The sequence below is a fragment of the Apis mellifera genome, linkage group LG7 (assembly GCF_003254395.2).
Source record: "Apis mellifera strain DH4 linkage group LG7, Amel_HAv3.1, whole genome shotgun sequence".
NCBI lineage: Eukaryota > Metazoa > Arthropoda > Insecta > Hymenoptera > Apidae > Apis > Apis mellifera.
This window is the reverse complement of record NC_037644.1, coordinates 3,322,670-3,337,966: the sequence shown is the minus strand read 5'-3', so window position 1 is coordinate 3,337,966 and position 15,297 is coordinate 3,322,670. Positions and strand designations below refer to the sequence as shown.

The 15,297-nt window shown below is 28.2% G+C and overlaps 1 protein-coding gene and 2 long non-coding RNA genes across 5 annotated transcripts in view; 2 read left to right on the top strand and 1 right to left on the bottom strand.

The window, feature by feature from the left end:
* Positions 1–15,297, bottom strand: part of LOC410140 (gamma-aminobutyric acid type B receptor subunit 2) — a 218,919-nt gene that overhangs the window by 155,406 nt on the left and 48,216 nt on the right. For all 3 annotated transcript variants that reach the window (XR_408888.3, XR_408889.3, XM_006560833.3), the window contains exon 2: positions 9,827–11,269. Coding sequence is in view for 1 of the 3 variants with exons in the window: in XM_006560833.3 (XP_006560896.3) it covers positions 9,827–10,138 (312 nt within the window). In the remaining 2 variants the exon portion in view is untranslated. The remainder of the gene's footprint in view (positions 1–9,826; positions 11,270–15,297) is intronic.
* On the top strand, positions 1,522–4,574 carry LOC107964742. Its single transcript, XR_003305062.1, has 3 exons — positions 1,522–2,625; positions 3,151–3,385; positions 4,116–4,574. It is a non-coding gene; the product is annotated as an uncharacterized LOC107964742 (long non-coding RNA).
* Positions 5,546–13,626, top strand: LOC113218909. The gene is made up of 3 exons (XR_003305063.1): positions 5,546–5,809; positions 13,261–13,390; positions 13,502–13,626. It is a non-coding gene; the product is annotated as an uncharacterized LOC113218909 (long non-coding RNA).

Below are 15,297 nucleotides of genomic sequence, written 5' to 3'. Positions count from 1 at the left end.
ATTTTTAAGAATCTTCAATAATCAAAAATTGATTAAAAAGAATTTGATGAAAGAAAGGATTAAAAAATTGAAGAAAAAGTAGAAAAAGTGATATTTTTAAATACAGGTATATAATATACACTTATGTAAATAACATCACAGATTTTTATGAATCAAAAATTAATTAAAAAGAATTTGATCATAGAAAAGATTAAGAAATTTATGTATCTGAGACAAGTCAATGAAATGCTTATAAAAATATCAGATTGAAAGTAAAATAGAATAAATAATGATGAGTTGCATAATTGATAATAATATTGGATATTGGATATTGGATTGGTGAAACAAGTAAATGAATGGAATTAATTTAATGAAAATAAAAATAATGTAGAAGAAGGGGGAAAAAGAAAACAAATTCAATAATAATTCTATTGCATGTTAAAGAGGAATATGAGGTAAAATAATAATAGATAAAATTATTCAATTAACAGGTAAGAAAGAAGGAGAGATTAAACAATAATGAATTGTTAAAACACAGTGTTAAATTTTGCTTCAAAATATCCGTTTAATATTAATATTCACAAGATATTTCATAATAGATGAAGTTATTCGTGTCAAGTTTGCGTTCAAATAATGAAGATTTTATTGCAGTTAAATAAAAAATATAAAGATATCACATTATAAATGACTCATAAGATTAAATCTGTAATTTAATAATCGATTAAAATTTGTAATCTAATTAAAAATTACTTATTAAAAAAAATTAATTGTCGATGTGATCAGAATCAATCGTAAATTTTTAATTAAAAAAATTAATCATCGTAAAATTGATTAATTTAATTCGATGTCAAATGAATTGATTATAGTCGAGAAATTGACTCAATTGATTTAATTAATTTTCAAATTAATCACTATAAGCATCGATGTAAAAATATTGAATGCAATGAAACAATTTTTATTATTATTTATTTCTATAAATACTTTTATCAACATATATTTTTTATTAAAATAGATCGTAAACTTGTCAAAATTTTAAATAAAATTTATTTATTTATTCAGTGAAATAAATTTTCCTTCGTCGATAATTATAATAAAGATTATCGACGACAAATAATTTTCACTTAATTATCGCCATTAATTATTAATTACTTGTTTAAAATTAAAATCAATATTTTTTAATCAAGTAGCTTTTTGAAAAATCTTCTTTACATCTTACAAGGATTATTATTATCTTTGATTTAAATAATATCTTTGTTAATGATTTTTTTCATAAAAATTTTTCTTTTAAGTTATTCTTTATTAACATTTTTCATTCTTGATTATTATTTCATATTGCTAATATACGATAAAACAAAGACAAAAATTTTTCCTTCATCTATTTCAAATTATCTTTTACTCATATTTTTCATCTGATTTATTCAAAATTGTTTGAAGATCGAAGATCTTATTATAAGTAAAATTTAATTCTTCTGTATTTTTTTGTATCTAAATCTTCATAATCTTTTCTTTTTAACAATTTTTACTATTTATTTTTTAGATTATTAAAGACAAAATATATATAAAAAAAAAAATTATATAGAAGTATGCAAATTTCTTTCCTCGACTCATAACTACTTTACAAAACCAATACAGATATCTTAAAAAACATTAACATTATTTTTTTTATTTCGCTCTTCGTTTCCATCAAAACAGAAAGAGAAATCGCACAATAGCTATTGTTTTACGTTTAGAATAATTAAAGAGGAAGAAGAAGAAGAAGAGAAATTGAATATTGGAAAGAAATCTCGCAGCATGTCATAATTCCATAAAACTTTAAACCGTCGAGCTTCGTTCTTCATAAATCTCTGGCGAGTGATTGCGTTTTCTTTGCTGTCAACCAGTTTGCCGGAAGTCGAGGAACCGTTACAAAGGGAACGGGATCGAAGTAAATGAAACTGCGGGCAAAATGATGACACCGACTATCTGACTTCCCCTTCCTCCTCCTCCTCCTCCTCCCCATCGACGAGTGGAGGAAAAATTGGCGAAAAACGGATAAAACGATCCGAGGTAAATGGAATTTTCAAGGGAGATTGCTCGCAATTCCGCGCTTCACCCAACTGTTTGTAAACTTGCCATACGTACGAGGATCAGGATTTATGAAGTTCTCATGAATTAGCAAACTCTACGTGACGAGGAGAAAGATGATTCATCGTTGAGTCGAGGAATCGTTCACGTGATCACTTGAAGAATATTCCAGTTAAATTGGCTCGATCGATTTAATATAAATTCGAAGAATCGAAGAATACTTTTCATTCATACATTTCGTTTATTTAGTAACGAAATTATTTTGAGAAACAGAAAAATGTATTTCTTTATCTATCTTTGTAGTTGGTACATTCTCTGATTTGAGGTTAACTTTAATTTGTAATTATTGGAATAATTTATATTAAGAAATCTTAGCATATTTCCTATTGATTGGACTTGGATCATTAGGATTTTTGTTTTTATTATTTACAATTTGTGTCTATCATAAATATTTGTGTAATTTGGATTACAATGAATATGTACAAAAAATGTGTATGTAAGAATATTGATTGAAGTTTATTTATTAAAATAATTCAAGTTTGCATTTAATGAAGGAGAAACAAAATAGCATTGCTTCAATTGGTAAGTTTATAATTTAATGTCAATAAGTTAACTAAACACTTTTGTGTATTAAATTTTGGCTTCTAAAATCATCTCATATTATTCTATGAATACATGAACACTGTATAAATGCTGGAATATAAAATGTTATTTGACTTAAAATTTAAACACAATATTATTATATATTGTTTTTCGAGAACGAATATGTATATCAAGATCAAGGTGAAACTAAAGTAAATAATTTTATTCAACAATTTTATACTTGAATAATTCTTTTTTACTAATTTATGTAAAACATATTTTTTGGTTATTGACAAAAGAATAATTTTTAATAAAGAAAGAGATACACACAGAATTAAAGTAACTATCTTAAATTTTTTAAATTCAAACATTTGTATCAAGGCAAAATTTTATTTATATTCTAGCTATATACTCTAATATCTTTTACTTAAATATATTTAAATTTTTTAATACTTTTGTCGAATTGTGTGTATTTATTTGAAACGTAATATTCAAAATTATATATTTTTACTTGAAAATCATCAGGTTTTTGTTGTTCATTACCAAGGGAATGAACGATTCGAAATTTCCAAGAATAGCAAAACATCGAATTTCTTGCGAGCACAAGTCTATGGGTGGAAACATTTTGAGAGCCGTGGAATTAATGAATTAATGTCGCCAGCGGGAAACGGTGTCGACAGCGTTAAACGACACGATAAACTTTCAACGAAGGCTAAGAGCATTAAGTGCTCTCTTTTTATATCGATTAACATCGTTAGCGGTAAGCGTTGGTTATTTTCAAAGACGAAAGCTGGTAATTGTCTATTGACACTTTTCGCGATTGAAACAATGACGCGTTTTTTTTTTTAAAAAGAAAACGATCTACTTTGATCTTTTTCTCTTTGTTTAAGAATCGAAATAAGTTCAGATTTTTTATTTATTTATTTATTTATTTATTTATTTATCTATTACGCTCTTTATAATCGCGTTTCTAGCGACATGATGAAGAATAAAGAATATATTTTGATATCGAGGAATTGAAAATTAAACGAAATAGGAACGAGTTTTTTTTTTTCTTTTTTTTAACGTTTATACTCCATTGAGATTCGCGATTCAGAGGCGGAAAATTTCTTCTGAAATATTTACAAACAGTTTCTTATTTTACGGTGGAAAAAAAGGGTCGAACGCTTTGAAAGAACGTGTCTACAGAAATGAGGAATTTCAGAGACACGTTTTATCAGATCTCTCTCTCCGTTTAACGCGTTTCTGCTTTTCGTGTATTTCGTGATATTTGTTTTCTAGATTCCCGCGTTTAAATATCTTTTAAATATCTTTCGATGAGCTTTTAAAAAATTTATCTCCTCCACTTGATTTCTCGATCAATCTCGAACAATGTTGTTAAGAATATTATTTTTTTTTTTTAATTTTTTTCTTTTTGAAATCTTTTTTTAATTTAAATTTTCAAACTCGTATAAAAAATTATAATAAATAGCTTTATTATTTTCTTCCAGGAATTACAATTTTTTAAAAAGATTCATTTGGTCCAATTTTAAAAAAAAAAAATGTTCTTTGCCAAAGATCAATGACATGAATTCAATTTTGATTTTCGATATGCAAAATAAGATTTGTATTTTTATTTGATATAAAAAAAATACTTTCTTATAAATACTTGTGATATTTAAAGGATAATATATAATCCGAAATGTAGTTTGATACTTGTATTACATTTTGCAATACAACAATAATCTCGTGTAAAGCTACGACAGATTGTAGTAACAATTGTTTCACATTTATGAAATACTGTGGAATTGCATGATATCAGAGACACGTTTCGGATTTCACACGAGAAAAATTGGTCATTGATTCAATGACTAAAGAAAATAATATGCATTTTATTTCAGTTTAAAAACAAGGAAAATTTTTTCACTACGAAGACGGAATAACTTAAAGTAAAAAAGAAAATGAAGTAATTGTTAATCGTTTAAATTTCTTTGTCAATCAAGTTTAAAAAAAAAATAATTTCAAAATGTATTATCTTCTTATATTATTTTCAATTTTACTTTTTATAAACTTATTTTTGAAATTTTCTTTAACCGTATTATACGAAGGCAGTAGCGCAATTTTTAGTTCGTGAAAGTATCACATTGAACGATGCGCCACTGTACACAATTGCGTGTGAATATTCATTAGCACTCTGTCATGAAGTTTTCCACGGAATTCATATTAAAATAAATAAATTCGAAAGAACGTGAAATAAATTTATCGAAATAAATTGAAAAAGAAAATTGTGTTAATTTTCTTTTTTCCAGAAGAATATATTTCGACGTATTTTATTTTTTTCAATTATTGCTTTTCGATCATTTTAATATTTATACGAAACCAGAGATAGATTTTAGGCTCGGGTCGAATCGGGAAACATCGGGCAAGATCGGAGCAAGTTCTCGAATGTACGTATCTTTTCGGGATCCCAAAAATATTCGATTGTACGTATATCGAGATCTCGAAAGCATTCGATTGCACGAATATTTTATACTTTTATGATATACAATGTATTATTTATGTCTAATTTTATACGTAATTTGTATAATTTGTTATTGTATTGTGTACGTACAATGTACAAGAAAGATCAAAGAAAAATGAATAATAAACTATCAGAATTGATATTAAATAAAATAAATATCATCAATTGTAGATTTTAAAATATTTATTTACGAAATAAAACATTGAAGATTGGTAAAAATATCATCTCATACAATTATTTTTAATAAAAGAAGTAATAAAAAATTTTCTTGTCATTCAGTTGACAAATGAATTATTTTTCACAGCAAGAAATATTATAACTTAAATCTAATCTATAAAAAATTATTGGAAAATATAAAAGAAATTTCTTTTTCAGTTAATTGTCATTATTTATTTTTCTTTTTATTTTGTATTCCTGTTGTGTAATTATATGTATATGCAACTATATATATATACTTTTGCAATCTCGATACGTTCGTGTAAAGTCGGGTACTTTCGGCATCTCGATATGTTTATATGGAGTAAGATACTTTCAGAAGCTCGCCCGATCTTGCCCGACTTCTGCCGACCTATAAGGTTCGGGAATTCTGTAATTTCACAAATCCGCGCATTCCTAAATTGAAATCTCATTTTACGAAAGTCTGTTATAGACAACCACATTCTTGTCCAGGTCAACTTAATAGAGGTAAATAACAGTTTATTGAAATATAATATCTAAGATATAAGTTGCAATTTTTCAATTAATTGGTATAGGTTAGGTTAAACAAAAGTGTAGCTGTCTATGCCAGAAACCAGACATACATATAATAATAATTCTTTCGGACAAAATATTTCCGATAAGAAAGTAACATTTCGAATTATTCAATTTATGTTTATTGTATCGTTTTATAACAATTAGATTTAGTCACGTATGGAAGATTGTTAAAAAATTTTGAGGTGGCGGAATTTTTAGAAACCTATTAACCTATATACTTAAAAAGACAAGTGTGACGTTTAGTTTATATAAAAATTCTTCTTATATCGATCAGAATCGAATAATTATAAAATTAGATGCAGATATTTGGAGGATATTAAAAAGGGAACCGATCGATGTGACCAAATATTCTTTATGTTTTCGCAAATAACTCATATTTTTAAACGTTTCGTGAGAATATTGACAGTAAGTGAAATCATATTAAAAGATTAAAATTTTTTCGTGTTTTCCCTTTTTCAATCGAAATTGTATTCAATATTTTCGATTTATCTTTGCTCTTAGAACAATCTCCATACACAGTTATTTTATCATTATTCAGTCGAGATCCAATTTTTGAACTCGATTTTTTTTTTTTAAAAACGAGACTTTAAATTAAAAAATTTTTTTGATTTATTTCACATTTTAACATCATAATATTATTGTATCACGTTTCCTGTAGAATTCTATATGAATTTATTACGTTGTATAATGTATCGGTGTATATTTCGCATTATATATAAATATGAATCGTATTAAAATATATATTGCTATGGAGACCGAGTCGAAAACTTTTCATCGTATTTAAATATAAAACGAAATTATTACATCCGCTTATTATTCGACACAAAAAAGTCTCTATACTTTCAAAATTAAGTCCCAAAATTAATTCAAATTAATTTTTGAAATATTATATCTCTAATTACTCAAAGGGAGAAGAATTTTTCAAATAATATATATATCAATAATTTTTAAAATTAAACTAACTGAATATATTAGATTGAAGAAAATATTTAAAAAAAAAACACTATTTTGTTTTTATTTTTTTGAAGAATTTGTATACGATCAATCGTCCCAATTTATTAAAATTTTAAAATAAAATGTTACTGCATGCTTATATTTATATTTTATTTTATCCTTTTGCTATCTTTGTTTATCATTGAAGTGTTATCTGTCGCAAGCACGAAATTGTGTCATTTTTTAATCTTTTCTATCGACAAAAAAAAACGATTTAAAATTACATACCGTTGATGTAATGTTGATTGCGCAAATTGAAAAATTCATAATAACGATTAATTTGCCTTTTATAGGGGGGGAAAAAAAAAAAAGAAAAGAAAAATACTTTAGCATTTTTATTTTTCTCTCTTCAACAAAATATTCATTCCGCCTTAGAAATTGAATTACTATTCACGATATATAATTATATAATGAAATTTAATCATAAAGCTGCGCGAATAATCAAAATTGTTCTCGACAAAACGTTCCTTCTATAAATCTCTTCTTCACTTTAAGGTTTTTAAAACTTTTTTCTCGATCTCTTCGAGCAGACAAGAGTGTATTTAAAACTGCGATACACGATTTAAACGATTGTTGTAATTTTAACTCCTCCTCCTCCCCTCCTCTCTCCTTTCTCTCCCCACCCCATTCGCTCTTGACACATTTCACTGTCAATGCGAAAAGACTGAAAAGCGATACGTAACGGCGGCAAAACGGTTCGCGGAAAAATCGAGAAATTAAATCGATCCTCGATCCGATTTTATTTTTCCACGCGTTTATACACGCCATACACGTAACACGAGTGCACACAACGGACAAATTGATTTTACGACGATATATCCCCGCCGATATATGCGTAATAGATTTTTCGGTAATATTTAAACGAACGTGGCCGACTCTAATGAATATGCATAACGGAAATAAATTAAACGAGTAAGATCGCGTTAATTTGAACGGCAGGTTGAATTGTGCGGGCAGCTTGATAAAATTGTTCGCACGAAAATATTCCATTGAACGTGACCTAATGATTCTGGAATATCGAGAATAAATAAACCATTCCTGTTTTATCTACCGTTGGAAAGGAGAATTTTTCCTTTGTTATTATTTGATTATTTCTGACATTTATTATTATTATTCTATTGTTCTTTTTTTTTTTTTTATATAATTTATTCTTTCGTGTTATTGAATTATATCTCGCAATCTCGAGAATCTCCAATAAATCGAGAGATATTCTACGGATCGAAATATAAACTCGTGTTATTCGCCACATATTTACGTTTTGGATGCGCTTGCTATTTTTTTCTCGAATATACACATAGAGTGACTCGATATCCATTACAATTCGAAATGATCGTGTATTAGAGGTAAGAATTGTGTGGCAAAAATAACATACGAAATTTATTAAGAAATAAAACTGTATGTTATGATATAAATATCAAATGCTTAACATGTTAAAGGATTGTTGAATCAGTCTGGTGTGAAGTAAATAAAAAATGTATATAATATAATTTACATTCTTTTTTTTATTCACGAGAAAACAATATATTTAATATTATATTTGGACATGCGTTCAATAACTTTAATATTAATGCATAGAAAGATATATAGAATGTGAAAATGATACAGAATATTATCAGATAGGAAATGTTATTGGAATTGTTCCCATTCTAATTTGAATAATTTGTTTCAATTACAATTTTATTTTTTCGTTGCATTTTTTTTTTTGCATTTATGAAATTGATTTAACATTCCTACAAATTTTATAATATATTTTATATTTTTACATATTTACAAATTTACAATATTTTTAACGAATTTCGTATTGCAAAATTAGGCAGATTGAAAACGAATTTCTTATTTCATTAGAATTTATACAATTTTGATGATAATACCACAAAATCATAATCGTTTTAAATTATTTTTTCTTTCTCATTCAAATTAACATTTTAATTTTTTCTGTTTGAATTATCAAGCCTCGATTGTACATGTCTGCAACATAAATATAATACATCAGAGAAAAATATATTTGTTAAATTATCATATATCAATTTTAATGATGTATAATTGTAATATTATAATTTACAAAGATGATTTTAAAATTAATTATAACAGCAAAATGGACAATTGATTTGAAATATGATGAATCTTGTAACATGCAATAATAACATTGACATCAACTTTAATAATATTTTGATTTTTATTTTACTAAAAGAATTCTTTGAATAAAAATTTCCAAAAAAAATAAAATCTGTCGTTCGAAATTTTATTTCTTTCAGCAATTATTATATTATATAGGAAGGATAATTTACTATATTAACAGTAAATTCATAACACTAGAACTTCTCTATTATCTACAAATATCTAATATAATTTCTTCACTGTAAAAAGTATTTTATTTATCATCAATACGTGTTGCTTTTCAAACAATTACAATTTCTTCCCGTTTAAATTGTTTTACAGAGAACGAAACAGAGTTACGACAACTTGACAAGTTGAATACAAAGGAATGTATTAAAGCACTCCAGTTCATTTTACAAAGTTTCTATTGCAAGTTTGACATCATTGAGATGAAACGTCATACCTTTGAAATTTGCCAAAATTTTTCTGAATTATAAATACTTTCTTTTTATTGTGATTATTCATTTTATTTTAGAGAATTAATTATTGTAGATACTTTAAAAATTTTTACAATTAAACAACCACGATGATGATACAAATTAATTATTTCATACAGAATAACATCTATCTGCTTCTAAATTTCAATTTTGTATAATCAAGCAATCTCAAAACGAGAAAAATACTGAAACTTTAAGAAATAATCCATATTATATACCTTCAATCATAAATCATAATTGTACCAATATATATTATAAAATTAAAGTATTATAAATACACATGGCTCTAATATTTCAAATTGTAGAGATGTATGTATATATATAAAAAAATAAATGTTTCGAATTATTACGCCGGGCTTACCTCCGTGTCGTTCCACCACATGTGCAGCCGATAGTTCCTGAGGACGATCCGATCCTCGTTGATATGATCGACGGCGAGCTTGACCGAGGGCATGACGCCACGGCCGATGTGGCTCTCGGGCACGTGATGGCCGAAAGGGAAGAATCCGGCGATGTAAACGTCTCGTTTCCTCGCGCCGCCCAGATTTATCGGCCTTTGACCGGCACAGTCCAACATTCCATCGAGCCAGAAAACGAAGGCGCAGAGGTAAGCGGCCGTTAAAAGGCCGGGCAAGTATCGCCGTTGGACGGTCCCCCCTCGAACCGTGGCCATCCTCCCCCCTCTTTATCCACCTCGAAACACTTTCTCGAGTATTCCTTCCTTCCTTCCTCCTTTCTTCCTCCTTTCTTCTCGGTCAGGGAAGCGCGACGCTCTATCTTTCGATCGACACTTTTCCCTTAATTCGCTTTATTAACGTTGTAACCGATTACTCGAACGGCGGCCAATCTCGCGATCTCGGACTCGTATATCATTCTATCCTTCTCTCGCAGCATCGAAAGCCGCTCGACCGACTCCTTCTTCCCCTTCTCCTTCTCCTCCTCCTTCTCCTTCTCCTTAAATTTAATCGCGACCGTTTAATTGACCGTTGCCAACGAATAATCGACGCGACGGATACGCCGTTCCGTTTCACTCCGCCCCCCGCTTTGCCCCATCCTTCTCCAAGCGTCCCTTCTTATTACATATACGAGTGAGTGACAGAACCGCGACCGAGCGTGTTAGGAAGGCGTGATCGGACGATCTCATTCTCTCTCTCTTGTCGTATCTGCTGATAACACCGATAATATCGATCCCTCCCTCAACGAACCTTTCGGCCACCGTTCGTTCTTACGTTCATCGACGCGGAATGGATCATCCGCCTCCTCCCCTTCCCCCCTCCGCTCGGTTACCATTCGAGGCACGTTGTTCCTTTAACGTTGCTCGAACGCTGTCCCACGTGTTTCCGTTTCCTAGCCAACTGCTGTTGCTGCTTGTGTTGTGATTGGTCGCGCCGTGGTTGCTCACGATACCGTTGATGGTGATGTCGCTGCTGATGGTGGCGCCACGATCGTCCCTTCCACGCTTCTCGCCTCGCTTCCATCTTTCTTCCTCTTTTTTTCCTTCTCTTTTCCTCTCTTTTTCTTTCCTCCTTTTGCGCAAGCGAAGTTCTTACCGAGGCAAGAAACGTTCCAAAACCGATTTCTTCTGGCGGCGCAGCGATTTTTTTTTTTTCAAGAAAGAAGAAACTTCTTGGCGAGTGGGGAAGGTTTGGATAGGTAGAAGGGAATCGCTTGAGAATCGGGTAGACCACCGTTTCAATTTCTCGTCCAATTCTTTCTTATCCGTGTACGGTAAGAGTGTGTCGTTGAATCCATTGTTGAACGGGCCCGGCTTCGGATCAGGAGTGACGCATATTCGGGAACGAATCTGCAACGGAAATTTATATTTTTTGTTGCAAATTAAAGAAAGGATTTTGCGTAAATTTTGGGGAGAATGGAAATGAAGAGAGAAGCGTTGGGATTTCGATTCGGGTTTAATAAAGGGAATGGAAAATTTTGTTTTAAGAGTTCGGCTCGAATATTGAAATAAATATTGGAAAATTACACTCTTTAATTTTAAAATTTGTGAAATATTTTAGTTGATCGTTTCTTATGAAAAAAAATATATATCTCAACAGGTAAGTCTTTATTTATCCAAATCGAGTCTCAGTTATACGTGTGTGTGTTTTCTGCGGGCCGAATACGAGATAAGAAGCAACAATTGAAGAAAGAAACGCAATACATTGGCCACATCCATTATCCAAACTAATTATGATGAGGATATTTATTACTTTTTTCTCGACGTAATTTCTATGTATTGAGCATATGGAAAATTTACAGTTTATAAACAAAAATTATATTAAAGAAATGTATTATCTTTTTCCTTTTTCATGAATCCATTCGATGCATTTGACTTTCCTTGATTTTATGAATTATTTTATTTTCTTTTGTTGCGGAATAAATATATAGAATTTATTTCAATTTCTTGAACACTCATCATTGAAAGTAGAATCGACAATGTTTCTTTTAATTTTTCCTCGTTATTATTATATTATTATTATTATTCAAACATTATTCTATTAACCTTTCATCTTTAATATATTACATTACTGTATTAACACTTTGTCGACCGAGCACGCCAATTGGCTATTAGTCCTACGTGATATAATTATATCTTATTTTCTTAAAATGCTTCCAATAACAGAACTCCATTGGAAGCAAAAGCGTTAATTTTTCATATTCTTATTATATTGTTATATACGTTGAATAAAATAATGTATAAGAATTATCATAATTATATATATATATATATATATCTCATTATACAATTAGAAGTAGTCTTTAGAAAAATTAATTTTAAACAAAATTTTAAAGAAAAAAATTATACACATAAGAATCTCGATTTAAGACTTAATTATTAAGTTGTAAACAATTGAAATTTAAAATATTTGTCTTTTTTTCTATTCCATCCTACAAATATTTTATTTTAGTAATTGAAAAATGTTTATACTTTGAAAGATATATAATAAAGAAAGCCTCAAAATGCAATTTTAGATGAAACTTTGACAATTTTTCTAGCATTGTTAATCCAGATATAATGCATTTAAATATATTATTTCCAATTCTCTTACTCAAAATATAAATTGATGTTCCATTTTTCAATTTTTCTCTCTCATTTAATTTTATACAAAATTTATTCTTTTTCTTTATTCCAATATTTAATGTTACAATTCAACATTCCTTCCATTTATTTCCAGTCAAGTTTTCACTATCCACAAATGTCAAACTTTAACCATTAAGGAATCAGGATTCTCAATTAATATATCTATCCTTAAATGTAATCCTTGTATATTCAGAAATATTGGACTTTAAATAATGGATAACGTTTCTCTATTTCAGTTTCAAGAAAAACTGATGGAACTTCAAAAATTTGTCTTAATTCTTTTGTCTTAATCCATTGACACAACATGTCCAATCTTCTTCTTTCAAATGTTCCAAATATTAAAGAAAAATCTTTTTCATAATATATAAATTTTCTACTTAAGAAAAACTAGAGTGACTTTAACAAAAATATCTCCAGAAATTTAAAACTCTTTCTACATTCACAATGAATGAGAATAGATTAAAATTTATTAGAAAATTGAAAATTATAAATGGATTATTTATTCCTGATAAATTGATACGTTTTCCATTTCCATGACTATGATACATTTAACATTCTAATTTGAATTTAACAAATATGAAATGGAAATGGCCCTATGGATTTCCCAACTAAATTCTTGACGATTCTTCGTTAACGAAGATCGTTAATTCCTAATGAAACTTAGTCTATCGAGAGAATCATCGTTTGAACATTTATCACCCCCTCTGTATTTTCAGATCTATCCATATTTTGCCTCTCGAGGGAATACTCGATGGAAGTTGCCGTACTAATTCCAATATGAGACAACTGGTTTCTCAGATTGCAATCATGCCAGATGGAATAGTAGTAAAGTTAACATTGAGACCGGTAAGCCAAACATTTTCCACTCGTCATTCATGTAAATTTATTTCAAATATCAGATTTGCACAAGCTGAATCTATCTATATCTCTCTTTCTATCTCCTTCAATTCAACGAAGATAAGCACGAATTCGAAAGATCGAGCAAGTACACACATTCGAAGAAAGAGGCACAGAGTGATTTTTCTAATTGATCGAAATTAATTCTTTTGTATTTACAAACAAAATTAAGAGAAACTGCTCCTAATAATAAGAAACAAATAATTCGTTTAATTGTACGGATCTCGAAACTGTTTATATAAAAAAATATGGAAGAAGTGTCTGTCAATTCATAAATTTTTTTTTTTTTGACAGAAATTTTCATTTATAATTTATTTTTTAATTGGATCTCGAAACTGATGTTCTTACAAAAAACATGGAAAGAAGTGTCTGTCAATTCACAAATTTATTTGACAGAAATTTTCATTTATAATTTCTTTTAATAAGAAACAAATGATTTTTTAATTGGATCTCGAAACTTTCTTACAAAAAACATGGAAAGATTATGGAAGAAGTGTTTGTCAATTCACAAATTTACTTGACACAAATTTTCATTTATAATTTCTTTTAATAAGAAACAAATGATTCCTTTAATTGTAAAGATCTTGAAACTGATGTTCGTACAAAAAATATTTAATTTTTATTTAAGAGAATATTATACGACTTTGACAAATAATTTTAAACTAATTCTTCTAAAACAATGAGGATCATTCGTCATCACGTTTCTTGCAATATCTTTTTCTTTTTTTTTTAACAAAAAAATACTGAAACAAGTGAAAATTGCTCGAAGAGGATATCCTTGATAACATATATTAAAATATTATAAATAAGATTTGATTTCGATATAAAAATGATTTCTATCAAGTTCAAAGGAAACCTGTTTAATTGTATGAATAGAAATTGTATAATTAGATCAATATAATCAATACGAATTTTTAATATAAATATTGAATAATGAAATTCATAATAAGAGGAAATAAATATAAGATCGAAATTAATAGGAAAGAAAAGATTATTATCAAAAGCTTGCAAAGGATAATTTTTACCCGATTTTCAAACGCGTCACGTCCATGAAGAAATGCAATTCTCTAATGAGGCTCTTTCATTAAAGCCAAGTGGTAATGTTCGAAACCGCGAACGCCTGACGGCTGACCAGCCGCAGAGCAATACTACTTACCACGATGAAATACCGATGTATACGCTTCTGCATCACTGTCCATCCCTGTTTATCACAAATATTCTTTCTTTCGTTTAAAACGAGATATTTTATTTCGTATCGATGCCTCGTCTTGTGAAATTTATTCACAATAGTTTTAAACATTTGTTGTTTAATCACGTTGAGAGATGAAATTTTCGTTTCGAAAAAGAAAAAAAAAAGTATTCGTAACCTTGTTTCAATGGATAATTGTGAATATTCAGAGTATTCGTTCTAATTTAAGTTTTGGAAAAAATGCTGCAAATGTACAAATACAACGAAATCTTTGAATTTTATTGAGAAACTGTGTGACTGTTCGCTGATTGTTATTTTCAAAACGATATCAATAATTTCAAAAAATAAGATTATATATATATATCAATTAATTATAAAAGTATTAGTATTCTTTATTACAAAAATCTTCATTTTAAAAAATTTTTTTAATTTTAACTTAAGTATAACTTTATAGTGAAATGAATAATATTCGAAATTATTTAAAATTATAAATCAAAAAGATTTTCTGTCATACTTATATTTATATTTTTTAAAATCAAAATTTTTTTATAATATTTTTATTGATTTTTCTTATGTATTTTTATTGATCATATATAAAGCAGAAAGTTTACGTAATTTTTGTTTATATAATTTTGGAATAAGAACCACTTTCGACATCTTTTTCTTC